Below are 27,951 nucleotides of genomic sequence, written 5' to 3' on the forward strand. Positions count from 1 at the left end.
TAGCATTAGGATTAATTTTAAGATAATCCCGAAAAATATTTTAACCCTAGAGAATAAAGAAATTAATGATGTTCTTGATATTATTCTTTTCCATATAGACTTTACTTCCTTATAAACTCGGCCTATGATTGAGTATTTAACATCTGCTAAGATTCTTCCCAAATATACGTATATATATAATCTCATTATAATTGAAAAATGATCCCAACTGGCGTGAAAATAAATCCTACCATCACTAGGATTTCATGCTGGATGCAGTACAAGAACTAACTAGTAGAACTAGGGTCTTAGACTCACCACACCTACTCAACCAAGTTATATGTTTGTTTATCATCAAAACACAATTTTCAACATCACTGCAGTAGTCAACATGTGGCTAATGTTTCCTAGTTAGCTCCAAGTCAGAAAATCCCACTTCAATTAAAGAGCCTGAGGTTCGTCCAAGATGCACATCACAGATTTACGATACTGGGATTAGGCTGTGTTACTCCGTAAGGGACTCTATGGATAATCACCGATGTTCGTAGACAATCCACAAGTCAACAAATTCCGAAATATCAGGAATTTAACCTTAACTCGTTGACAATTATAAATTCACCAAGCATAGCACAAGGGCCGAGCCAATACTAGGGGGAATTAAATTTATAGGACTTTGAACACTTAAAGCAATTTATAAGAAAAAAGTGTTAAGATTGGTGTAAAAATGACACTATCATTGTTAGTGTTTAATATTTATAACTAGGTTTAAAAAAATCCAAACTTTTACAATTATCACATCTTCCCCAAATGTCCCCATCCTCCCCAGCTCCATTCCCGCTTCCGGTCCCCATTCCTCATTCCCAATTCACCAAAACCTACATTATTCCTCTTGTTCTTGTTCTCCTTCTTCTTCTTTTTCTTCTTCTTCTTCTTCATCTTCTTCTTCTATTGTGTTCAATCTCTTCTTCTTTTTTCTTTAATTCCGATATTATTTTTTCACAGGTCTTCATCTTTGAGGTTCTTTTTCTTTGTTGAGAAAGATTGGTGAAAAAAGAACAAGAACAATTGGAGATTGACCCTTTCACTATTGAGAAACACTTGATCGTGATTTGGTAAATTGACTTGTGCATTATTTCAAGGGAGATATTCAGTCTATTCATCACTGTTGGTAAGTAAAGATTGGTGTTTAATCTTATTTTTTTCGTCTGCAAATGTCATGTTTTTTGTGATTTTTTAAACATCCGATGAGATGTTTCAAACATCCCGTGAGATGTTTCAAACATCCTGATATAATCGTAGGTAGTTGTTCCAAACATCCTCTCAGGATATTTCAAACATCCTAAGTATATTCTCAAGATGTTTTAAACATCTTCTTAGAACGTTTGAAACATCATTAGGATGTTTGCAAAAAGGTTGATTCTTTATACCAATTATTTATATATTTGTGATATTTTCAGGTATTCCATTATAAAATAGTTGATTATATTATATTGAGAGTTGATTGTCATAGTGAATGGGTGGAGTGCTCTACCCGTTTTACCTGGCATTCGAAGAGTAAAGAGACGATTCAAATAAAGGTGTGTAGAGACATTACGTATGATGAGTTTGTTGACAAGATTATTGCCGGTTGTGAATTAACTTGTTATCCGAGTGATATCTCCATAACTTACATGCATAGCATTGGTGAAAAGCACAAGAAAGTAGCTCCCTTTAAAAAAAATAATTATGTTTGTTTGAGCTATTATTTGGAAGATGAAAATAGGCCCATTCTAAGGGTATCTGTGGTTGAAAAATCGGTAGAACTTACAAATTCACCTCCAATGGAACAACATTATAGCCATGGATTGGATGATATAGAAGAAGATCTTTTGAATATCGATATTCCAAAAATGGATCCTTTGAATATGGATATTCCAGAAACCGAAGAAGAAGAATATGCAAACTTTTCTGGAGTTGAAGGCAACTCACAAGAGGTAGAAGCAACAACACAAAGCAACCACAATTATGAAGACGGCACGAAGTTTTATAAGGTTTTAAGTTTCAAAAACAAGCGCGAGCTAGTTGTGTCACTGAAGCTTTCTTCCTTGAAGGCTTCTTTCTGTTTCAAATTAGTGAAGAGTACTAAATTTGTGTACTGTGTCAAATACGTAGATAACAATTGCAAGTGGTGGTTGCGAGCCATCAAATATATAAGAACTGACAGGATTTATATTACGAGGTACAAGAATGAGCACACATGCGAGTCACAACATCTTACAGAAAAGTATCCACACGCCTCAGTGAATGTCATTGGTGAATACATACATTATAAGTTTGAAGAGGGCAGAGGTCCATCTAACAAAGAAATTATGGAAACGGTTCGTTTAGATTTGGGTTGTAATGTTAGTTATTATAAGTGTATGAAGGGAGGTCATATTGCAAAGGCTATGGTAAGGGGGACTCCAGAGCACGAGTATGCAATTTTAGATGCGTACCTGTCACGACCCAAAATCCCACCACAGGCGTCGTGATGACACTTAGTCTCTAAGACTAGGTAAGCCAATTATAATTACATTTCAAGCCATTTTTTTAATTCAATACAAGTGCCAAAATCCAACAGCGGAAACAATTATGAAAACCTCCCAAGACTGGTAATACTGAGTCACGAACTCTAACTGAATATATGGAATGATCTCAAGGATCGAATACTCAATACTATTTGATTAATAATTAACAGTACAATAAAATGAAAAGACTCCAAGGGACTGCGACGACCAAGCAGCTCTACCTTGAGTCCTTGCGATCACGCTTTAACTCTGTCCGAGTCCGATATCTCCAATACTTGGCTCTGCACAAAAATGTGCAGAAGTGTAGTATGAGTACATCATAGCCGGTACCCAGTAAGTATCAAGACTAACCTCAGTGGAGTCGTGACGAGGTACAGTCAAGACACTCACTAGTCTAATAACCTGTGCAATATAGTATACAAAAATAATAGGAAACAAATAATAATAATGGAAACACTAATCAACCAGAGATATATACAACAAGGCAAAAAGAACACCATTAATATTGCTCAATAAATAATAAATACAAGTACAACAAATTAATCTAATCCTTCAAACATAAATCTTTCGTCTATATGCTTCTCAAATAATAATCTTCAGTATATAATAATTTCCAATAAATACATTTAAACTATACTCCCTTCAAATAAATATTTTTCAAATATAATTCTTTCAAATAAATCTCTTTCAAATATAATTCTTCAAATAAATCTCTTTCCAATATCATTTTTCAAATAAATATCTTTCGAATAAAAGTCACCATGTGACACCTCATTTCAAAATCATAAAATACGGGTCTCAGCCCACTTTCATATTTCCGCGACACCTCGTGCCAATTTCTCTATCACAACCGCACAGAAAACTCACGTGCCAATATCATCATCATTTAACCACGGCACCTCGTACCCACATTTTATATCACAATTGCATGTACAATTCACGTTCCAATATTATCATTATTTACTCACGGCACCTCGTGCCCACATTTCAATTCATAATCCGCCTGGCAATAGCCACATGCTCCCAATTTCAATATAGATTAGACTATTATCAAGTTTACCGAAACAACAAGATAAATTGCACAAGATATAAAAATAAATGCAAGAAAAAATCACATCACATAAAAATTACCAACGCAATAACTCCACATCATCACATATCATCCCTGACAATAGCCACACTTATCTCTCCTAAAGCCACCCTTATCACTCCTATAATAGCCACTCTTATCGCTCATATATTAGCCTTCCTTATCGCTCCGTTTAATAGTCACTATTATCGCTCAGCCCAGAAAATATCCCAACACATATAACCACAGTGAAATGCCACCCTTATACCCATATAATATCAGCAGTGGAATGCCACCCTTATCCGCCGCATAACAGTAACCCAAATCACACAACAATTTACACAAATATTACCACGATAACAGAAAACAACAATACATATTATAAATTGCCCATAGGCCACAACCAATTTTAAAGATGTAACAAAATCAATCAATTTCACAGCAAATAGCCCAAGGCTCCACACAACGTATATAAACCTCGAAAACAACAACAAGGAAGAAAAATTAACTCAGCATGACACAACGCCTTCTTTAGTCCAAAAGTTTTTGAAAAATATATTAGTACCTCAATTTAAACTTATTTAATAAATTATTTTCATACGGAAAAATCCATAATATAATTATTTTCAGGAAATATCAAATCAACAAACACACGAAATTCTCATAAAATTCCAAGTCGCAATTACACCAAATTATCATATAAATACAAACTCAACAAATAAAGAATGAGGTATGACAAATCAAGGATTTACTAAATTTTCATAAATTTCTAATTTAATACATAAGGGTGTCTACAAATTTTTAACTGATATAGTTTGCACATATAAATCAAGTACGTACCCGTCACCTCGCGTACATGGTTTTCCAATCACACAATTTTCACATAAGACTCAATGCCTAGGGAAAATTCCCCCACACAAGGTTAGGCAAGATACTTACCTTTTTGAAGTTAGGCCGATATTCCAAAATTGCATTCTTGCTTGAATTGACCTCCAAACAGCTCAAATATATCCAAATTAATTCAATTCAGTCAATACTAATTATAGAAATTAATTTCATATATCCGAAATTTAACTCAGAATCGCCCATGGGGCCCACATCTCAGAATCCGACGAAACTCACAAAATCCGACAAACCATTCAATTACGAGTCCACCCATACCAATTTTATCAAATTCCGATAACAACTCGACCTTCAAATCTAAAATTTTCGTTCTTGAAAAGTTTTGCAAAAATCTTGATTTCTTCTATTTAAATCCAAAATAAATGATGAATATAATCATGGATTTATGAAATATAATCACTTTTGGATATAGGACACTTACCCAAGTCGAAGTCGTGAAGAAATCCTCAAAATCGCCCAAGAACCGTGCTCCAAAAATCCAAAATGAAATAAAGAAAATGACCATTTTGGCCCTTAAGTTTCTGCCCATCAGTCACTAAAAGTCCATTTTCCGTCACTAAAAGTGCACACCAGAACTTGCTTGCACCAGCAGTTATTGTTTTCACTAAAAAGGCTCTAACTCCATCATACGAACTCGGAATTTGACGATTCTTGTTCCTATGAGTCAAAAATAATAATACGAACCTAGTTATTCAATAGAAACTCAATTTAGAGCTCATTTTCTCAATGCGATATCAATTTCGCTCGTTAAACAATTAACTCATGTTTCGCGCTAAAAACCTAATCGCGACTTGATGAAATTAGACCAAACTTTCCAAATCACTCCTATAATTTATTATCAAAATCCCGGAAGTCTCGAAATTAAATTTTGATCTCTAGAACTAAAAATGGATCTTTGGATCATTACATGCTTATGCTGAAAACATCAAACTCTTCCAAAACTCTTCCCCGACAGCCTGTAGTATATCAACAATAAATTCTTGTACTCAACTCCAACTGACAAATGGTTTAAATTTCTGCAAACTAGAAATTAATGGCTACAATTTTCATGTTTTTTTCATTGCCCAACTCCTTATAGATTGCGAGATATAAGCTCCCAAAGTCAGTCCTGTGCAGCAGAAATTTCTGGCGATGCACACTGCTGTAGCCAAAATCTGCAGTACTAGCTTCCGTCAATCGATCATAACTTTTTGTACAAAAGTCTGAATGATAAATGGTTTATCATTCTGAAAACTAGAATCAAAGAGCTACAACTTTTATGTTTTGATAATTTACAGATTCCTTATAGAATTCGGGATATAAGCTTCCAAAATCAGCTCCACACATCAAAAATTTTGCACATTCCTGTCAAATAAACCAGCAGTTAAAAATGATCCGAAACCACTCTGAAACTCACCCGAGGCTCTTGGGACCTCATCCCAATACATCAACAAGTCCTAAAATATCATATAAACTTAGTTAAAACCTCAAATTATATAAAACAATGCTAAAACCATGAATTATACCCCAATTTAAGCTTTAGGAACTTAAGAATTTCCAACTTCTACATTCGATGCCAAAACCTATCAAAACAATTCCGATTTACCTCAAATTTTGCACACAAGTCATAAATAACATAACGGATCTATAAAAATTTTCAGAACTGGATTCCGATTGCGATATCAAAAAGTCAACTCTCTGGTCAAACTTTCCAATAATTCAACTTTCGCCATTTCAAGCAAAACTTTACTACGGACTTTCAAATAATTTTTCGGACACGCTCCTAAGTTTAAAATTACCATACGGAGCTATTGTAATTATCGAAACTCCATTTCAGGGTCATTTACACATAATTCACTATCCGGTCAATTATTTCAACTTAAGCTTCCAAAACAAGAATTGTTCTTTCAATTAAATCCTGAATTACCGAAAACCAAACTTGACCACCCTCGCAAGTCATAATACACATTTCAAAGCTTCTCGAGACCTTAAAGCACCGAACGGAATGTAAATTCTTAAAATGACAAGTCGGGACGTTACAGTACCGCTACGCGCTTAGGAAGGCAAATGAAAGAAGCAAGACAGCACTGAAGCTTGATAACTGTGGGAAGTTTCAATACTTTTTTGTAGCTTATGAAGCTTGGATTCAGGGGTTTTTGTTTATGAGGAAAGTCATAGCCATTGGTGGGACATTTTTGATGGGAAAATATCGTGGAGTGTTGTTGTCTGCCGTGACACAGGATTCAGAGAACCATATTTTTCCTGTGGCATTTTGTGTATTAGACAAGGAGTGTGATGCCGCATATGAATATTTTTTTGAACAATTGTCTAGCATACACCCCGACAGTGTTGAGTTGTGTATAATTTCTGATAGGCACATAAGCATAGCAAATGGGATCTCAAAATTTTACCCTCAGGCTCATCACGGATTTTTCATAAGGCACCTTGTTGAAAATATTCGCAAAAATTTTTATTGCGGCGATTTGCTTCACCATTATTATTCTGCAGCTAAAGCATATAGGATTGATAAGTTCAATGATCATTTTCAACAAATCAATAATAACGACGTAAGAGTTTCCAAGTATCTTGAGGAGGATGTTAGGTTTCACAAATGGAGCAGAGCGCACTTCCCTGGTAATATGTACATTAATGTGAACTCCCTGGTAAAACATATTTGAAGGTGTTCGAATCATTCCCTAAGATGTTTGACACATCTCTTAAGGTGTTTAAAACATCTCTTAAGGTGCTTCAAACAACGTTTTAGATGTTTCAAACATCTCTTCAGATATTTCAGTCTTCATATGAAATAGGTTACTGGACTTCCCAGTTCAAACAACTTACGAGATGTTTCAAGCATCTAAGAAGGTGTTTCAAACATCTTTTACGATGTTTCAAACATCTCTTAAGATGTTTCAGGCTTCACATGAAACATGTTACTGCATTCCAATTTCAAACATCTTACGAGATGTTTCCAATATCTATGAAAATGTTCCCAACATCCATCTCTCGTGACATTTGAAACATCTGCAAGATGTTTGAACCTTGTTGCTTATGTTCTAGATTCTAAAAAAGTCTTATATATTATTATTTCAGGTATGAAGTATTGACCATAAATATTGACGAGTCTGTTAACTCAATGTTTCTACTTGAAAGAGAATTCCCCATCACTGCCTTATTCGATGCTATTAACAGGAGGTTTGCCCAAAAATTCCCATCATTGTTTGAAAGATGTTTCAGCCATCATGTGGATATTTCAAATGTCCTGTGGATGATTTTTAAAAGATGTTTCAAACATCCGGTGGAGATGTTTCAAACATCCTATGGATGTTTCAAACATCCTATGGATGTTTCAAAGATGTTTCAAGCATATAATGTTTGAAAGATATTTCAAACATTAAACATCTATCAGAATGAGCCTTACCGGACGATCTTTGATTTGAAATGGATCAGGCCTGTCTTTTTCTACTTTTTCAAATAGCCACCTCTTCATCCTCGGCAATGTCCTCTCTTTTGGAGAGTCTTTTGGCCGCAATTGAGGTATGGATTCAAATTCCCAAGCCTACATTGTGTGATAAAAACGTAAATAGAAAATTATATAAATAACACTAAAATAGAAGTAATGATCAAGATTTATTTAGTTACCATGAAAGCCCAAGGAAAGCCGTAGAGGTTATACGAGTAACCCTTAGATTGTTGACGCTCTTTCATATCTTTTATAAGATAATCAACAGTCAACCGGAAACTATTTCTGCCCCATGGATAATTATAGAAAGCCTCTTATGTGGAGGCCAATCTAATTATAGTTTCGGAAACACCACAATTCGAATCATTTGTCAATAAAATATTGTGGACAAACCAAATCAAGTATAATGCATACTTGTATTTTTTTTATTTTTTCGTATTCATATTTGATCAATTCAAGCACTATTTTACCAGTCATGGACCTTTTTCCTTTGGCAATAAGTTTTCACAACTCTTCACCATCAAGAGTTACTTTTGAAGCTTCAAATTCGTGTAAGAATGTACACAGTTGTGTCGAGTCATTATGGCGATCACGAAGGCCGAAGCGAACTAGTAATCTTTTATAATCAAATCATAACTCCTAGGTCTTCTCACACAATACTCTACGGAGTAGAAGGCCATGCACTATAGATGCCTGAAATAGTAGTTTCTCAGGAAAATCCAAAAAGTGCCCGAAAGGACTACTCCTAAACTTATTTTCGAGGCCCTCATCATGCAACAACTTTCGAAACTCACCCATACCTGCTAATCCTAATAAGGATCTCACAGTGATCTTCTTGTTGAAGGTCTCATTATCATCTAAAAATATCTTGTACTTTAAGGGTGGAAGTTCCGATCAAAGCTTTAAGATTTCAACCTCGCAACTGTCAGAATCATCCTCATGCATCTCATATGGTACATAATTTAAAGGTGTTGATTAATCAAATGCACACGAATAATTAATTTAATAATTAAAAATATCTTTTTACAGTTGTATTTAGTGAAACATCCTAGAAAATATTTCAAACATCTAGACAGAAATTTTAAATATCCAGAGAGATGTTTGAAACATATTAAGCTTACCTAAACAAATTGAGAAGGTGCATTATCATTCTTTCTCTTTTTTCTTCTTTCTTCCACTGCCTCTTCTTCTTCTTCTCTTGAAGCTTCTTCTTCAGTATTTGCTACTGATGCCCCATCATCAATATTTGCCTGCTCTTCTCTTTCATCAATTGTTGTCTCCTTTTTTGATTCTTTTTCATCAACAATTGTCTTTTCTTCTCTTACTTTCCTTGTTTCCTCTTCTTGTTCCTTTTCTGTTTCCTCTTCTTTTTCTTTCTCTGTTTCCGCTTATCTAGCATTCCCTCCTAGTACATTCTCTGTTTTCTCTTTATTTTCTTTCTCAATTTCCTCTTCATTTTCGTTCTCTTTTTCTTCTTCTCCAACATTCCCTCCTTTTACTACCTGAAGATGTTTGGCTTCCACTTCAGCTACAATTGATTTTTGTAGTTCATCCTCCTGAGATGTCCTAATTCTTTTGCTAGATCTTTTGGAAGGAGATTTATCTCTTTCTCTTTCACATGTCTTTGACACACGTCCCTTTGCCATTTTATTTGCACACATAAACAAGTAACGACTATCAATAAAATAAACAAATAATTTATTTCTAATACATAAAAAAATAAAACTATAAATATTTAAGTATTCTTTGGTGAAATATCTCAGTGAGATGTTTGAAGCCTCATATAAGATGTTTCAAACATCTCAATAAGATATTTCAAACATCTTATTAAGATGTTTTAAGATGTTTGAAACATCTTAATGAGATGTTTGAAACATCTTACTGAGATATTTCAAACATCCCTAAAGGTGCTGCATTGAATGGTCATAAAAGATTGAGCTTAAGAGGTAAAATCAATTTTCTGGTATCTTTTGATGAAACATCTCATGGATTGTTAAACACCCTTACAAATATTTCAAATATCTTATATGAAGCTTCAAACATCTTAATGAGATGTTTCAAACACTCAGCTCAAAATACCATAAACCAAACCCAGATAAACATTGCAATAACTTCACATCATACAACAATAACAATAACAACACGAATATTTAACAATATCTTAAGATGTTTCAAATACTCAACTGACATGTTTAAAATATCTGGGCAAAAAAGTATTCCACAAACCCAAATTAGAGCAATATAGTTATTTCAATATCACAACAACTAATTTTATGGGCATGTGGAACAACCACATCAACGGCTACAATTAAACAACATAAAAATATCAAATTTTCGGTCAAAAATATCAACTATACAACAACTCTAGAATTTAGGCACAAAAATTATACAACAACAAGAAGATACAAAAACATCCAAAAAAAAATCAATTTAGGGTTAAAATAACAAGTTCAGGGTTTAACAATATGATGAAAAAAAGAAAAAAAAACTTACCTTGATGATGGAATCTCGACTTCAAAGAAAATTTGAACGGAATGGAGCCGATTTTTGAAGCCCTATAGTACTCTTGAGTTTGAAGATTGAATTTGAGAGAAAAGTTAGAAAAGTTTGGGGGTAATCGTGTGTGGTTTTGAAAAGAGAAGAAAGAGAAAAGTTGAAAAATCGTGTCTAATTAGAAAGATATTTTTTTTAGTATTTTAAATTTTACCCCAAAGTTTTTTTATTTTTAATTTGACCAGACCACCCCTCATCCTTCTTAATTAATCAGTGTTTGTTAATCAAAAAAGGTGTCCCAAATACTTACACAAATACTTGAGATGTCTTTTTTAACATATTTTCCCCCGATACTACTTATAACGGGCAAGCGTGATTTTTAGGTAGCAATTACATTAGGTCTACACTATAAGTACTTTCTTCCCCATGTTTGTACCAAATTCGAATTCATACTCATACTGTTAAGATACTGAAATGACTACTGATTTAGTTGCTCTAAGCATCGCGACCAACTCTGCACATCATTCAAAGGATTATCAATAATAATTACTTTTCTTCTTCTTTACCGCTATTACTATGTTCTCATTTGCAATTATTTGGCCTTATTACATAAATTTAATTGATTTAACCTATAACAAAATTTTAGGTTAAACATTCATGAGATTCTGAACCTCATTCATTAATTTTGGATTTTTATTTTGAAGAAATAGTTTAACATAACCCTTTACAATTTGAATATAAGAATATTTTTTTTAAAAATATTTTCGTGTTAAAATACAAATATAAAAATATTTGTGGCCTCCTTATGCGATTTTGAACCTAATTTATTAATTTTTGAGTTGAGTGAGACCGAACTCTAAAATGTTGATGTACTACTTCTAGAACCATGAACTGGAGAGGGAAAAAGCTGGCTCATTTCTTCTCGCACAGAAGAAGTAAAAAGAGTTAAACGAAGACGATCACCCATCAGGTTCGTGATATGTTCTAATAGTAGCGAACGTGTAATTTTCATTCTGCAATTCATTGACATATTAATCAGAAATTTGGAACAAATTGATTTAGATGTCATAATTTTCTCTGCTTGATAATCAATCTGTAGCTTGTGACAGCAGGTCATGCACAGCCGCTCGTTTGCTCGAATGAACTCTCTCTCTCTCTCTCTCTCTCTCTCTCTCTCTCTCTCTCTCTCTCTCTCTCTCTCTCTCTCTCTCTCTCTCTCTATACAATTATGGATTGGTATCTGAATGTTTTCCAAATGTTTCAAATGCTTATGTGAGTTGTTGCTTGGATAAAATAGTGCGCAATATTATTGGTAAAGACAATGTTAGGGCTAATTAAGAAAATTGTCGAGCATATTAACACGAATCATGATAAATGTTTGGTGAAAGAAATCAATGTAATTCGCTTTTATCTCCGTATGATGTTTGAATGTTGAATGGTTTACATATATCATGGACTTTATCGGCCTGATTTAGTGCATATTGTTGCTTTATGTAGAAAGAGGCTAATGATAGGAAGAAGTAGGAACTCAGCCATTGATATGGGATTCGGGATGATTAGGTGCATTTTCGAGGAGCCTCGTTTAAAAGGGCCCTGAAGACGGACAATATGGGATATATATCATTGTGAATCATGAGTTTTGTAAGTATTCTGATGACAGCATTAGCTTGTTTCTCACCTACTTTTAAAGTGTTCGGTCATGTCAAGCAAAGTATAATGGAAAGATGCTATGAAGGTTATACACCAAGTACGCTCGTGGTTCGACCCTGCACACTATACTATTGAGCTTGTTTTTGATGCAGGATGTATTCTTATTACATATTGTCAGGGTTTATTCTTGCCACGAGTAAAAGAGGTGACGACTTTGTTATATTTTGTTTATTTACAAGTTTCAAGGACACCAAATGTACGGTCCATGCATGCTCAAACTCTTGAGGCTTTTTCTTAAAATACTTTTTAGTGTTATATTTGCTATATTTTAAGGTCGCTTGGTGATGTAAGGTCCTTAAGTATACATAAAGTAATAAGGTCTCTGTCAATTGTAAGTGTTCTTAAGAGGATTACAGAGATTCAAGAAAGTGAAATTTTGGATATCCATGATATTCTATGAAGATAAGTTACCTGATCTGACTGTGTTCATGATTTTGATTCTCCAAGTTCTTTAAAAGCACTACTCCTCAATAATCAACATCATAGGCACCTAATGGTAAAAGAGTTGCTTCCTCATCTTTGATAAGCTCTGCAGTATTTAGTTGGTTCTTTTGCAGGTATTTGTTTTTTTTAAATCTCAAATAGTCTTTCTAGTATCTTCAACAGTTAAATTTCGTTTCTTTCTTTCTAAGATGTTGGATACTGATCGACTGATTGTTGGTTATATTTGTATTAGTCGGCAATTGAATGGTAAAAAGGATATCAATTGTTAATAAACAGTTAACTTTACTTTAAATACCTAAATGGAATAGACAGATATTGGCATAGTTTGGATCTCAACAGCTTTTATACTCCAAAATAAGTTCTTACAATACCCTTGAGCTGATATTATCTGCTACTACTAACAATAATAATCTAAAATAAAGGGAAAACAGTGATTTGAGTACAAGAAAACAAAATGCAAGTTTGTTCAGTTCAACAGATGCTACTTGGGTGTTGTTCTCTTTGCATTTATGTTTGTGCTAAACATTTTGTTTAATACAATGACCTGAACTTTGACTAATCTTAATGTTGGTTGTCTTTCTATATGACTAACTTTCAGCGTAGTGATTCGTGCTAGTTGGGGTAAGGATCGGTGAATCTTATGAACTTCTCTGTTGTCTACAACAATAGAACTACCAGTAGTTTGTTCTTTCCCTTCCTGCTATTGTGCACTGAAAGTGGAAATGCCAACTCTCTGTCCAAGCGAAGACATCTATACTTTTTTTTTTGTTTGTTTAAGATACAATTTACATGCATTTTATAGTTTCTTTTTTTCATCGTTGCATTTTATAATTTCTGTTGCCACATGTATTTTTCCTTTTAACCTTGCATTGCCCTTTCTGGATCAATATAGCTACCATGTTCCTAAAAGGTACTTCAAAAAAATTGTGGATGCCTCACCTTCCCATAATCCCTTTTTTCTTTTTCCTTATTTTCGAGAAAAGCTTGACATGAATCAGCCAGAAAGTTCATCATCCCCTTGCTGTCCCCTTACGTTCCCAACAATAGAGAAACTTATAAAACAAAATGTTATAGTAGGTGTATTGACCTAATTATTTAGGACCCAAATTTTGGGCACTTAATTTCTTTTCTCACTATCCCTTTTCCCAACTATTGTGTTCTTTTGGTGTTTTTGTTTGAATGTTGCTGATGTTATGGGATATCTTGAATACACGATAATCTGTCACTATTGCCATTATTAGAAATTTATAACTGCTTCACAAAGTTTTCAAAACTGTTTGGCAAGGCCTTCTAAGTCCTCTAATATAATGGTGATAGAACCTTGACCTCTGCCGTGAAAGTTGCCCATACTGGTCTGTGGTCTGACAATCTAAACTCACCTCTATTATACTGGCTTTGCTTCAGTCCCTTGCCAAACCATATAATCCGGTCACACCTATAGAATATTTTTCTTTATTAAATATGCTTGTTCCATTTGCTTTTAGGTAAATTCTTATGTTCTTAGGCAACTTACCAAGCTGGGGCTCGACTCTTTCCCCTTTTCTCGTTCTGATTGCAGCCATAATAATCATCAGAATCTGGATAATATTTGTATGTTGGTGCAAACTCAATTTCTTCCTCTTGCCAACCTTTGAAAATACAGCCTTCTCTTAGCTCGGCCTTCAGCTTCATATTTCCAAGTTTTCAATGTGAACTTCCAAATTTGAATGCTTTCTGTATATTTGAATGCTTTCTGGAACTTTAAAATTGTTATTTTTTTGCTTACAGTACCTGATCCTTTTGTAATAAGATGCTCCACTGCCTGCCGTTGACTAAAGATCTTGTTACGGCTTCAGGTAAATAAATCCTATAATTCAGGTCTCCTAGCCAAATCACCCTACTGTATGAGATTAACCAGCTTATGGTTGTTAGAAGATAATTTCAATATATTCACAAGTTGGTATATAATAATCAATATGTACAAAGTGAAGTCTTCTTTGTTGTACCTATGACACGTCAGCTAGCCAAATCATCTACAGTATGATATTAACCAGCTTATGGTTGCTAGAAGACTTTGCAAGATATTCACAAGTTGATATATAGGAGTAATAATCAGTTTATACAAAGTGAAGTCTTCTTTATTGTGCTAAGAAAGACAAGTGTAAAACTATTTGCCCAAATGCTGACATGAGGGTTCATATGCATTTAACACAATCTCTCTCCCCCTTATCTTTTATGTTCTTTTTCTCACCTAATCAACTGTCTATGGGTCTTGGACAGGATAATAGCGTCTGCTTCTTGCCTCTATGAAGCATAATCAAACGTTTAACTGTGTTATTAGCACACTAGCTGCTGATGCTATATCAAGATTCAAGGTACTGTAACTCTAAAGGAAAATGCTAAGGCCATGAGAATCCAAAGGAAAAAATGTGACTGTTTATAATATTATGAAAAGGTAAACGTACTCGTGCTGTAGAATTTTTCTTGGCAAATGCTGAAATGAGTCACAAGGAAATCTTGTGCGTGATAGTATTTGGGAGGCATCTGCATTTCTCTGTCTCTCATCTCCTTCTTTTCCTCCGGAAGCTAAGTGACTACACACAAAGCAGAAGCTTGTTTCATGCAAGCAAAATCTAACCGACACTGAACCCTGTATATCATTTACTGAAAATTAGTAAATTGAAAACTGGATGCATATGATTGTGTTTCTATCCCGTTTGTTACATTTATACTCCATATATTCTCTGATTATGGAGTTACACCCTGGTGGCGGGGGCGCCAGCGTGTGCAAATAACTCAAATTTTATATCTTGCTTACTATAATTTATCAGTAATTATTATATTTTGTAGGGAATGTGCTATTATGATCAAGAAATAGAAATTTACACCAATTCTTTACCTTGTTTCCGAGGTAGCCAAATATACCACAGCCTACAGAGGAGACACTTGTATGCCTGATATATGGAAGGAGTGGAGACCTCGCCCATATGGTAATAAAAACTCCCACCATTTGCTTGCTAATTATGCATTCAAAATGTGAGGAACTCTCTTTGTTTGGTGGGTAAACCTTTTGATTTTCTTCTTCCTCTACCTTCTGAAGGATGATGTTGTTGACAGCTATCTTGTTCAGAGCTGTTCTAATAAGAGAATTCCATTGCATGCATAACATTGTGTTCTCTGGCACTATAACACTTCCAGCATTCAGAGGTACAATTTCTTGAAACCTGATAAAAGTTGTTTGCTCATGACATGTACATTCTCGAAGTAGAATTTAGACCCTTAGCTACTACAAGTATCAAAGTACTACCTTGACCAAGCCAACCTGATATGATCAGATGGCAATGCATTTGCATGCTGCTGCTTACTCTCAAGGGCAGCCGCACATGCAAAATGCAGTCATCAGGTGATTTGGTTCATTTACCTATTAGTAGAATGCATTATAGTGAAGATAAAGGTTACCCGAGAACATAAATATCAGCCAAGTTGTTTCGAGTATCAAGCAAGCCCTCCATATTTAAGTCGTTAGGTGGTGCAATGCCTCCAACATTCCATGAGCTAATAAATAATCTTATTGAGAAGGAAAAAACAATAAATATGAGATACTGGAATTTGAAGACGAATTTAAATGTTAATTGTTAAATGGACGTACGAAAAATTTTGTATGTCGGCTGAGAGTTCTGATGTTGTGTCAGAGTCAGCTAGCATGTTCTCATCGTCCGATCTGCTCTATAGGATGGTGTTTGCTGCAAACTTAGCTGCATGACCTTGAACAGAGGACAGAACAATAGACTAAAGAAAACCAGAATTTACTTCATCATGTAGGCAGAGTGCATGGGGAGAGAGAAGAGAGAGAGGGAGAGAGAGAGAGCAGTGGTAATGGAAGCTAATAAGTTAAAGGAAAGTATATCCATAGCAGGGGTAATGGAAACTAATAAGTTAAAGGAAAGTATATCTATATAAAGGGAAAGGAGGCTGAGGATTTGATTTGCAAAGGAGGGAGATGTTAGGTCTTCTTTGGGAATGTTGAGAGGGTAAATGATGCTATGAGTGGGTCTACAGATGCCAATAAGGAGAAAGGAATTGTTAAAACAACAGTTAAAATGAAACAGACAATGAAAAAGTATTTAATCCATAATTGGAAGGCCAAGATCATAAGGGAGGTGATGTGAGCGATGATGCAAGTTGGATTAGGATCTTCTGTTTAACTTTAAACTAATATTTCTTATGGAAATCCAATGAGATACTCTCATTCCTTTGATCATATAACGACTTTGTAACATTCAAGGATGGCTGGCAAGGTTGCCACCTTTGGTTATAAGGACTTGGTTTCTTAGTTGAGTTGAAAAACATTTTTTGTTATCTTATAACTAAAGAATTTGTCTTCAGTAAGATGATGATAGCTTATATGAGTGATTTTGGACCTTTTTCTGGGGAAAAATACATCAATTTGGAGAAATGAGAAAATTGGTTGTGGGTTTTTATGTTTGAAAATAGCTTTTGCATTTACTGTAAACAAAGTAAGTTTTTTCCCAATTAAACACTGCTCTTCCTTGTGTTTCTGTTGTCTGGTCTTGGTGAAACGTATACTTTAATCAAGAATCGAATTGTTTAGTAAGAAGCTCTTTTCTTGCTTGGGTTATTTATGGACAGTGCATGACTGAATAAGAGAATAGTATTAAAATAGGAAACGGACATGCACTCTAAGGTGCCGTCTAGTGGTCAATAAAGTGGATGGCTCAAATCCCAATAGAAACAAAAAACACAAAGTTGTTGATCTGCATAAGGAAGTATTGTCATCTATGTATTGAATTATCTCATGGTTAAAAGTTTACCATGAAATCAAACTGATCTCAGTACAGACACAAGTATATAGGCTGCAAAGGGAAACCGCCTAACTATGGTGTGATTAGCCGTTTATCATTTGTTATGCATGATGTTTACCCGAAAAATGGATAGAGTTGAATTTGTACGTAGTTCTAAGGGTATGTGGTATAATTTGACACAAATCGTAAGAGTAAATGGAAATATCGAATGTTGACCGTAAAGAATGAAGAATAAGTAAAGTTGAAAAGAGGATGATTTATGGATTAAACAAGATGAATCAATCTATGAAGTTAAAAAAAGATAATCCTTCAATATGAGAGTGTATGATATCTGAGTTACAATGTATGCAAAATTACAGAAATATAGTTATCCCTTTTACAGTGGGGGATCCTACTTTAGATATAATTAAAAATACATAGTGGAGAACCCATGATAAATCAGCTTTTCCCTAATTCTCGCCGAGATTTTCTCCCTTAGTGCGGCTGCAACGGTTCTTGTCTATGAGCTCGATCTTGATCGGACTCAGCATTGGTCGGTATTGGCCGGTTTTCAGTTTTAGAGCTTGATGCGGGTTTGAGGTCGATGCCGACTCAGGGTCCGGTAATGACTTGGGCTCGGTATCGTTTGACCTCTGGCCCTTAAGCTCGATTCCATCACATCTCATCACAGTTCGATTCGGACCCGAGCTCGATAATGACTTCGAACTCGGTATTTGACCTGTACCTGAAATTTGAAGCTCGTTTGTGCCATCTTCGGATCCCATCTCGATATTATGAAGATTTTCTTCTGTCCAATATGATCCCATCTCGATCAGTCATACGAAGGCCGAAATTAGTTTCGACCGTATACACATGACATTTGAAATTAGTGCATTATGAACACTTAACACTAATGTTTTTTTCCTTTTTTCCTTTTTGGGTTAATGGGGGTGCAGAGAAGACTCAATTAGACAACGACTGTTATGAGAGACAGATATTTCAACTCGTAACATTATCATTTGAATTACAATCTTTTGACTACTGAATTGTTTCTTGAGACCAAAATGTCATTTTCTTCAAGTAGGGTCATGTAGTCCATGCATGTGATTGGATGGACGGAGAAAACTGAGTGTCCAATTGGTCAGTTCCATAAACGTACTAAGGGGTCGTTTGGTAGGGTGTATAAGAATAGTGCAGAATACAGTGTATTAGTAATGCATGAGTTAGTAATGCAAGCATTAGTTATGCAGATATTATTTCTTATAAACTGTTTGGTGTGGTGTATTAAAAATTATAATGCATTACATAATTTTTAAGAAAAATAGTTGTTTACAAAAATGCCCTCTATATTCTCTAGCTTTAAGGGACTTTAAGGATAATTTTGTCTTTAACCATACTAATGCATTGCATTAATAGCCTTGGTATTACTAATGTCATGGTTTTTTATGCATTACTTATACATAGGCTAATACCAAGTATGATGTATAACTAATGCAAGTATTAGTTATACATAGGTTGAAAAAATATACCAAACAAGGTATTAATAATGCACAAAGCTAATGCTTGTATTATTTTTTCTAATACCTACTGTCAAACGACCCCTTAGAGATTGAACTAATGCATACTTCAGTCAATCAATTGGTGCCTTTTCAATTATTTTATTAATAATATAACACAAACAAAAATTAATCAGGTCGTTTTATTCTGATTGGCTTTGGCTACACCAAACATCCATTATCAACAATGATGGTGATTAAAAGTATAACTGTAAATAACAGTAAAGCGTTCTTTTCTAAGCAAAGAAGGCCACCGGTTATTGCTTAACCAAAGAAAATAATAATAATAATAATTGCAGTTATTCTTAACCAATCACGATTAGTAACTATGATCTTGGAGGACGAAATTTTTAATCCTATTTCCCTTGTAATGATTAAAGAAGAAAAACTCCCTGGTATCTACGACTACCATGAATATAGGACATAGTTTGATCATAGAAATACAGTATTAAAAGGACAACATAGGTTGTTTCCTTAATCTTTGTCCACATAAAAACAGTACTAAACTAACAACCTAGATTAATTTGATAATTGGCATACAAAGTTCCACCAATGATGCTGTTAACGAGATTCCTTTTGGATTAGTTAGCAGAAGACATTCGAGAGATTTTATTTTTGTCATAATCATTAATTAAGAAGAAGTTCAATGCAGATATGACCTGATTGTGAAAGTTTTTTTTTTTTTTTTTTTATATTTACCACATTGTCTTCAACTTTCTTTTTATTTTATTTTATTTTATTTTATTTTATTTTATTTAAAGACTATGGGTTTAATCGACAAAGAATCCACATCGTCCTGGGGTGGCATAATTTATGCACCTGATCTTGGCTAGTGGGTATTCAAATAAAGAATTACGATTTGTTAGACAACAACGGTACTGGTATTTTACTACTGTTATTTGCTAGGATATCATATAAATCCTATTTAGTGATGGGCCCCAAACAAAACATTTTAAAAATAAACGAAAATATAAACAAAGATGGGCGTTTGATAAGAACTTTTGGCGTGGATTGTGAACTCGTGAATTATAGGGGAGAGAAGATATTCTAGTTTATGACAATTCCCTTCATTAAAAAGAAGCACAAAAGAAAAGGAAGAAGACGAGGGGAAGTGACGGCTTGATATACGAGTAAATGCACGGTGTCGACAAGGTAAAAACGTACTAACATGGGGTTTTTCTGATTTAATTAATAGATATATGATATGTATTTATGAATAAATTTCTATAACTTAACAGATGGTTGACTAGCATACATTTGCACATTATTTAATCACTTAATCATAATAAGTTAATTTAATTTGATTTGACCTAAACACTTTGAGTGAGGATAACAAGTAACACATTAGAGAGAAAAGTTGGGTCATTAAGAGGCGTGATATAAAGCAGCACAGCTCTTTGGATATTGAAGTTAATTTAATTGGTTGACATCCCAAGTGGGGAAATCTATACGCTATTCTCTAGCAGTGCAGGCATATCATCTCTCTTGTCTACTTCTTTGAAGTGTCCTAAAATATGAATGATTAGTGCCGTTGTCACTTCAAAAATAGAATAAGAAAAGAAAAGAGATAAAAATAAAGAACTGCAATTATTAACACAACTTGTAGCTGTGTGCGTATGAGATTTGCACTGCAAGTTGCACAGATACGCTTGCGTGCATACGACTTGGCATTGGCAAACCCCCCACTCCCAATGACTGAAGTTTTTGGTTTATTTGGTTGCTTGCAAGTGGCAACTATAACTAAATATTAAAAGTCGTTTTACAAATTGTACCGAAATTAAATTACGTACATCTCCAGGATGCTCACCTATTTTCTATTTTTTTTTAAAAATTAAATACATAAGGAAATAGGGAAAATGGTTTCAAATGAAAGACATTCAATTGAATTTACACTTATTATGTGGGATACTTTTGCCGATATCACTAAGTTACAAGCATTATGATGACACTAAATGATGGTTGGTGTAAAAATATGGGTCTCATGTCGGATTCATCCATTATCTGCTCCTAGAAACTTCTCTTCAATCTTCTCCGAAAAAGTTGAAAAATATTGACAAGCTATACGTTTAAAACGCGCAGTCTGTCAAAACACATGATACTAAGCTATGTACTATATTCATACTTGTTCAAAAAATCATATAATGTATGCATCAAAACATCATTTAGCAGTGAATGCATACACAGTTCGTCAAAAAATTTATCTTAGAGGCCATAACCTATTGGCCATCGGATGTCTGCAAAACGTGAGCTCCGCCTAATGCTGTAACGACCCGGCCAGTCGTTTCGAGAGTTATAGTCCCGTTTTCCCATTTCTACTTCTTTTTGTGTTATTCAGTTATATTATGTTATATCGGGTTAGTTGGTTCGGGACCGGAGTGGTTTCAGAGTGAATTGAGACACTTAGTCTCTTAAGTAAAAATTTAAGTTGGAAAAGTTAACCGGATGTTGACCTATGCGTAAACGATCTCGGATTTGAATTCTGATGGTTCCGTTAGCTCCGTTAGGTGATTTTGGACTTAGGAGTGCATCCGGAATGTGATTTGGAGGTCCGTGGTAGAATTAAGCTTGAATTGGCGAAATTGAAAATTTGGCGATTTCGGTCGGCAATGAAAAATTTGATATCGGGGTCGGAATGCAATTTCGGAAGTTGGAGTAGGTTCGTAGTGTCATTTGTGATGTGTGTGCAAAATTTGAGGTCATTCGGACGTGGTTTGGTTGGTTTCAGCATCGGTTGCTGAATTTGAAAATTTAGAAGTTCTTAGGTTTGAATCCGAGGGTAATTTGATGATTTGATGTTGTTTTGAGTGATTCGAAGGTTCGACTAAGTTGGTATGTTGATATATGACTCGGGGTGATTCCGGGTGGCTAACGGATTGGTCGAAGTTGAGAAATGCAGCTGGAAGCTGCTGGTGTAAGCCTACTGGTGTGGCCGCACCTGCGGATGGTGAGCCGCAGGTGCGATGATCGCAGGTGCGGATGGCATGTCTCAGATGCGGGAAATGAAGGCCTGGCACTGAGCGCAGGTGCGGAAGAGAAGATCGCACCTGCGAGCCCGCAGGTGCGAAGCTTGGCGTCTAAGCGACTTTCGCAGATGCGCACCTGGGACCGCAAATGCGAGTCCGTAGGTGCGAGAAAGGTGTCCGCAGGTGCGGAAGCTGGGGAATTAAGTGAGTTGCGCAGGTGCGGCTCCTTGGACCGCAGGTGCGGTCGCGTGGGTGCGAGAAAATAGCCGCAGGTGCGAGAAGTCTGGGCAGAGGGTACATATTGCTCACTTCGCGAATTTTGGTGCATTCTTCACCATTTCTATTCGGTTTTGGAGCTTTTGGGAGAGATTTGAAGAGGGAACCAAGGGGGTTTCGTTGAGGTAAGTTACTTGAGCCCTAATACTTGTATATATGGTGGTTCTCCATTGTTTAATCATTGTAATTAGTAAAAATGAGGGGTTAGGGCTTGAAATTTTCAAGAGTTTAATTTACGGATTTGAGGGACCAAACGGAGTCCGATTTTGACGAATTTTATATGGTTAGACTCGGGTGAGGACGAGATTTGTTATTTTGCCATTTTTGACTGGTTTCAAGATGTGGGCCCGGAGGCCGGATTTTGGCCGATTTCGGATTTTTGGCATATTTTTTAATTTTTAATGTGGAATTCGATTCGTTAGCCTATGTTGATTGTATTAATCTGATTATAGTTAGATTTGGAGCTTTTGGAGACCGAGTCCAGAGACGAGGGCATCCCGGAGTAGGAATTTTATGCTGCTAAGGTAAGTAACAGTTTTAACTCTGGCTTTGAGGGTATAAACCCGGAGATTTGACATCACGTGATTGTTTGGAGGTGATACACACGCTAGGTGATGAGCGTGTGGGTGTGCACCGCGAGGGATTGAGACTTGGTTCGTCCCGTGAGACTGTAAGGCCTAATGGCTATTATCTGTGGTTATGTGTTTATTTGTTGTTGAACTTGTTTGCCTTCATGATAGAGATCATGCTTAGGCTTTATTCATGCTTACATTATTTGTACTCAGTCATAGAAATTATTGTACATGTTTACCTCAGTCTCTATTATTTGCTAATATGCGGTGATACTTGATTTGGGCTGTGTTCCCTTATTTGTTGGTGATGATGAGACTAGTGAGGTACATGATTGAGTGAGGCCGAGGGCCTGGTTGTGAGGATATTAATACCATAACGCGTGAGTTATCCGCGTAGCACGTGAGTTGACCGTGCGTGTCCAGGTATTGATACCATAGCGCGTGAGTTATCTGCGTAGCATGCGAGTTGATCGTGCGGATACAGGTATTGATATGATGGCACGTGAATTGTCCGTGCTTAGCGCTTGGGCTTTGGGAGCTCCTCCGGAGTCTGTACACACCCTTAGTGAGCGCAGAGTGTTGAGTGTTTTGAGTATTGAGTGCTGAGTGTGAGTGATGAGTAATGGAGTGACACTGCTGTGAGTTGTATTTATTTGTGTTGTTGCTGCATTTATCTGTTAAACTTCTTTGTGGCATTTACTGAGTTATGGAATTTACCTGTTTATTTCTGTTTATTTTTAAATTGTGAAAATAAATAATTGGACTTATTTACTTAGCTCGTCACTATTGCTCAGTTCCTTAGTTATATTTGTTACTTGCTGAGGTGGTTGTACTCATACTACACCCTGCACTTTATGTGCAGATCCAGGTGAGTTTGAGCGTGGCGATCTTTGAGTTCAGACCGGCTATCTGGGGAGATTTTAAGGTAGCTGCTAGCGTCCGCAGGACCTTGTTACCCCTTTTATCATTTCTTCTTTTGGATTGTATTGACAGTTAGAAAGTTTTCATTTCTTAGTTCATAAATTTAGACGCTCATGACTTAGTGACACCCTGATGTTTGGGGCTCGTTTCCGTATTTTTCTATATTATAATTAGAGTTGATTTAGTTTATGAAAAATTTAAATGTTGGAAATGTTTTATTAAATTCTTATAATCGGTTTAGTAGTAACATTTTGGAAAGTAGGCTTGCCTTGTAACACGATAGGCGCCATCACGACCATGGTTAGATTTTGGGTCGTGACAAGTTGGTATTAGAGCCTAGGTTATATAGGTCTCACAAGTCATGAGCAGGTTTAGTAGAGTCTTGCGGATCGGTACGGAGACGTGTGTACTTATCTTTGAGAGGCTGCAGAACCCTTAGGAAATTTCACATTCTTGGATTTTTATCGTGCGGTATTGATTCAACTTGAAGTGTAACTCTTTGAATTCCTTCCACGCATTCGTATGCGCATATGAGCGCTCAGTATCAGTTGTGCCTCGACAACTTGTGATTCCCTGGATGAGGTGCGAGATGTGATTTCTGTGTGTTGATGTTGGGCTAGACTGGAGGACTCGAGGCTGGGGTTTGACTATAGCTTGAGCACTAAGGTGTTGATTGTGTGAGCGCGTTCTTGTGGTACTTTTGGGGATTTTTAAGAGAGTATTCAGCGGCTTATGAGCCTTAAGGCGCTGTGATTTTATGCTTGGGTCTCGTGTGGTGAGTCTGGGTTGGGGATTATGGTGTTATGGCGGGGCGAAGTATCAATTTGAAGGTAATTCAGAAGGAACTCGGATAGATAGAACATATTGGTAGTAGGTTGGATCGGCATAGTAATGGGTATGATTAGTTCTTTGGGTGTGTATGAGATAATGAGTTCTACAGGTGTTTTGTAGCAATGTCCTTGTGTTTTTGGTGGTCTGTGTAGCTTGGTTGAGTTAGAAGGATTCAGTCCTGACGGATTGGTTTTGTGCCATTGGGGTTCGGAGAGAGTTCTTGATGGTTTTGAGAACAATTCTTGGCACGTTCGAGGACGAACACTTGTTTAAGAGGGGGAGGATGTAATGACCCGACCAGTCGTTTCGAGAGTTATAGCCCCGTTTCCCCCATTTCTACTTCTTTTTTTGTTATTCAGCTATATTATGTTATATCGGGTTAGTTGGTTTGGGACCGGAGTGCTTTCAGAGTGAATTGAGGCACTTAGTCTTTTAAGTAAAAACTTAAGTTGGAAAAGTCAACCGGATGTTGACCTATGTGTAAACAATTTTGGATTTGAATTCTGATGGTTCCATTAGCTCCGTTAGGCGATTTTGGATTTAGGAGTGCGTCCGGAATGTGATTTGGAGGTCCGTGGTAGAATTAGGCTTGCATTGACGAAATTGAAAATTTGGCGATTTCGGTCGGCAGTGGAAAATTTAATATCGGATTTGGAATGCAATTCCGGAAGTTGGAGTAGGTTTGTAGTGTCATTTGTGATGTGTGTGCAAAATTTGAGGTCATTCGGACGTGGTTTGGTTAGTTTCGGCATCTGTTGCCGAATATGGAAATTTAGAAGTTCTTAGGCTTGAATCCGAGAGTAATTTGATGATTTGATATTGTTTTGAGTGATTCGAAGGCTCGACTAAGTTGGTATGTTGATATATGACTTGATGGTATTTTTGGTTGAGGTTCAGAGGGCCTCGGGGTGGTTCCGGGTGGTTAACGGATTGGTCAAAGTTGAGAAATGCAGCTGGAAGCTGTTGGTGTAAGGCTACTGGTGTGACCGCACCTGCGGATGGTGAGCCGCAGGTGCGATGATCGCAGGTGCGGATGGCATGTCGCAGATGCGGGAAATGGAGGACTGACATTGAGCGCAGGTGCGGAAGAGAGGATCGCACTTGCGAGCCCGCAGGTGCGAAGCTTGGCGTCTAAGTGACTTTCGCAGATGCGCACCTGGGACCGCAGATGCGAGTCTGCAGGTGCGAGAAAAGTGTCCGCAGGTGCCGAAACTGGGGAATTAAGTGAGTTGCGCAGGTGCGGCTCCTTGGACCGCAGGTGCGGTCGCGCGGGTGCGAGAAAATGGCCGCAGGTGCGAGAAGCCTGGGCAGAGGGTACATATTGCTCACTTCGCGAATTTTGGTGCATTCTTCACCATTTCTATTCGGTTTTGGAGCTTTTGGGAGTGATTTGAAGAGGGAACCAAGGGGGTTTCGTTGAGGTAAGTTACTTGAGCCCTAATACTTGTATATAAGGTGATTCTCTGTTGTTTAATCATTGTAATTAGTGAAAATGAAGGGTTAGGGCTTGAAAATTTTAAGAGTTTAATTTAAGGATTTGAGGGACCAAACGGAGTCCGATTTTGACGAATTTTATATGGTTAGACTCGGGTGAGGACGAGATTTGTTATTCTGCCATTTTTGACTGATTTCGAGATGTGGGCCCGGAGGCCGGGTTTTGGCCGATTTCGGATTTTTGGTATATTTTGTAGTTTTTAAGGTGGAATTCAATTCGTTAGCCTATGTTGATTGTATTAATCTGATTATGGTTAGATTTGGAGCTTTTGAAGACCGAGTCCAGAGACGAGTGAATTCCGGAGTAGGATTGTTACGCTGCTAAGGTAAGTAATAGTTTTAACTCTGGCTTTGAGGGTATAAACCCGGAGATTTGACATCACGTGATTGTTTGGAGGTGATACACACGCTAGGTGATGAGCGTGTGGGTGTGCACCGCGAGGGATTGAGACTTGGTCCGTCCCGTGAGACTGTAAGGCCTAATGGCTATTATCTGTGGTTATGTGTTTATTTGTTGTTGAACTTGTTTGCCTTCATGATAGAGATCATGCTTAGACTTTATTCATGCTCACATTATTTGTACTCAGTCATAGAAATTATTGTACATGTTTACCTCAGTTTCTATTATTTGCTAATATGCGATAATACTTGATGTGGGATGTGTTCCCTTATTTGTTGATGATGGTAAGGCTAGTGAGGTACATGATTGAGTGAGGCCGAGGGCCTGGTTGTGAGGATATTAATACCATAGCGCGTGAGTTGTCCGCGTAGCACGTGAGTTGACCGTGCGGGTCCAGGTATTGATACCATAGTGCGTGAGTTGACCGTGCGGATCCAGGTATTGATATGATGGCACGTGAGTTGTTCGTGCTTAGCGCTTGGGCTTTGGGAGCCCCTCCGGAGTCTGTACATACCCCTAGTGAGTGCAGAGTGTTGAGTGTTTTGAGTATTGAGTGCTGAGTGCGAGTGATGAGTGATGAGTGATGGAGTGACACTGCTATGAGGTTGTATTTATTTGTGTTGTTGCTGCATTTATCTGTTAAACTTCTTTGTGGCATTTATTGAGTTATGGAATTTACCTGTTTATTTCTGTTTATTTTTAAATTGTAAAAATAAATAATTGGACTTATTTACTTAGCTCGTCACTATTGCTCAGTTCCTTAGTTATTTCTGTTACTTGCTGAGGTGCTTGTACTAATACTACGCCCTGCACTTTATGTGCAGATCCAGGTGAGTTAGAGCGCGGCGATCGTTGAGTTCAGGCCGACTATCTTGGGAGATTGCAAGGTAGCTGCTAGCGTTCGCAGGACCTTGTTACCCCTTTTATCATTTCTTCTTTTGGACTGTATTGACAGTTAGAAAGTTTTCATTTCTTAGTTCATAGATTTAGACGCTCATGACTTAGTGACACCCCGATGTTTGGGGCTCGTTTCCATATTTTTCTATATTATAATTAGAGTTGATTTAGTTTATGAAAAATTTAAATGTTGGAAATGTTTTATTAAATTCTTATAATCGGTTTAGTAGTAATATTTTGGGAAATAGGCTTGCCTTGTAACACGATAGGCGCCATCACGACCATGGTTAGATTTTGGGCCGTGACAATTGCCTTCCTTTTGTTTTGCAAGGAACTCAATCTGCACCTGCACAATGCTGAGAGATACTGATCGGAAGTCATGCGCCAATCCATTTCGCCAGTACAGGTTTGAGCCCAACCTTCAAACCAAATGTCTGATTGGCATTTCTGGTATCTCCAGAACGTCAATACACACTATCAAATAGATGATTGAAGACACACTTCTATGAAAATCATGTATGGAGATACATGCATCTTTTTATCCCATCAATCAATTTCAGTGAAGACATTGTAAGAAATCAATATATTACCAAGAGATAATCTTTCCATGAACTTTTTTATCATTTAGCAGAAAGGATATATACAATGTTAAAAGTTGCCTAGGTAGTTACTTT

General features: G+C 36.5%; 2 protein-coding genes and 1 long non-coding RNA gene across 15 annotated transcripts; 2 read left to right on the forward strand and 1 right to left on the reverse strand.

Annotated features, from left to right (window-relative positions):
* The first annotated feature begins 1,649 nt into the window (after positions 1-1,649).
* LOC142175188 (uncharacterized) lies at positions 1,650-7,154 on the forward strand. The gene is made up of 2 exons (XM_075241767.1): positions 1,650-2,408; positions 6,519-7,154. The coding sequence occupies exons 1-2, from the start codon at positions 1,650-1,652 to the stop codon at positions 7,152-7,154; spliced, it is 1,395 nt and encodes a 464-aa protein (XP_075097868.1).
* Positions 7,155-8,974: 1,820 nt separating this feature from the next.
* On the forward strand, positions 8,975-27,940 carry LOC107800185 (uncharacterized). 13 transcript variants are annotated; one of them, XR_012704379.1, is made up of 7 exons: positions 8,975-11,402; positions 11,930-14,421; positions 14,846-15,020; positions 15,416-15,555; positions 15,666-15,772; positions 23,597-23,659; positions 27,205-27,940. It is a non-coding gene; the product is annotated as an uncharacterized LOC107800185 (long non-coding RNA). The 13 variants fall into 13 exon arrangements; XR_012704373.1 differs by adding an exon at positions 22,615-22,686 and having other exon boundaries at positions 8,976-11,402; positions 14,846-15,555; XR_012704376.1 differs by lacking the exon at positions 23,597-23,659 and adding an exon at positions 22,615-22,686 and having other exon boundaries at positions 8,976-11,402; positions 14,846-15,555; positions 27,205-27,267; positions 27,609-27,940.
* Positions 13,795-16,471, reverse strand: LOC107800184 (type IV inositol polyphosphate 5-phosphatase 9-like). The gene is made up of 7 exons (XM_016623337.2): positions 16,215-16,471; positions 16,025-16,132; positions 15,465-15,789; positions 15,031-15,215; positions 14,357-14,465; positions 14,100-14,251; positions 13,795-14,021 (listed from the first exon to the last, which is right to left on the reverse strand). The coding sequence occupies exons 1-7, from the start codon at positions 16,268-16,270 to the stop codon at positions 13,886-13,888; spliced, it is 1,071 nt and encodes a 356-aa protein (XP_016478823.1). The 5' UTR covers positions 16,271-16,471; the 3' UTR covers positions 13,795-13,885.
* Positions 27,941-27,951: the final 11 nt, after the last annotated feature.

Source organism: Nicotiana tabacum, chromosome 21 (assembly GCF_000715075.1).
Source record: "Nicotiana tabacum cultivar K326 chromosome 21, ASM71507v2, whole genome shotgun sequence".
NCBI classification, from domain to species: Eukaryota; Viridiplantae; Streptophyta; class Magnoliopsida; order Solanales; family Solanaceae; genus Nicotiana; species Nicotiana tabacum.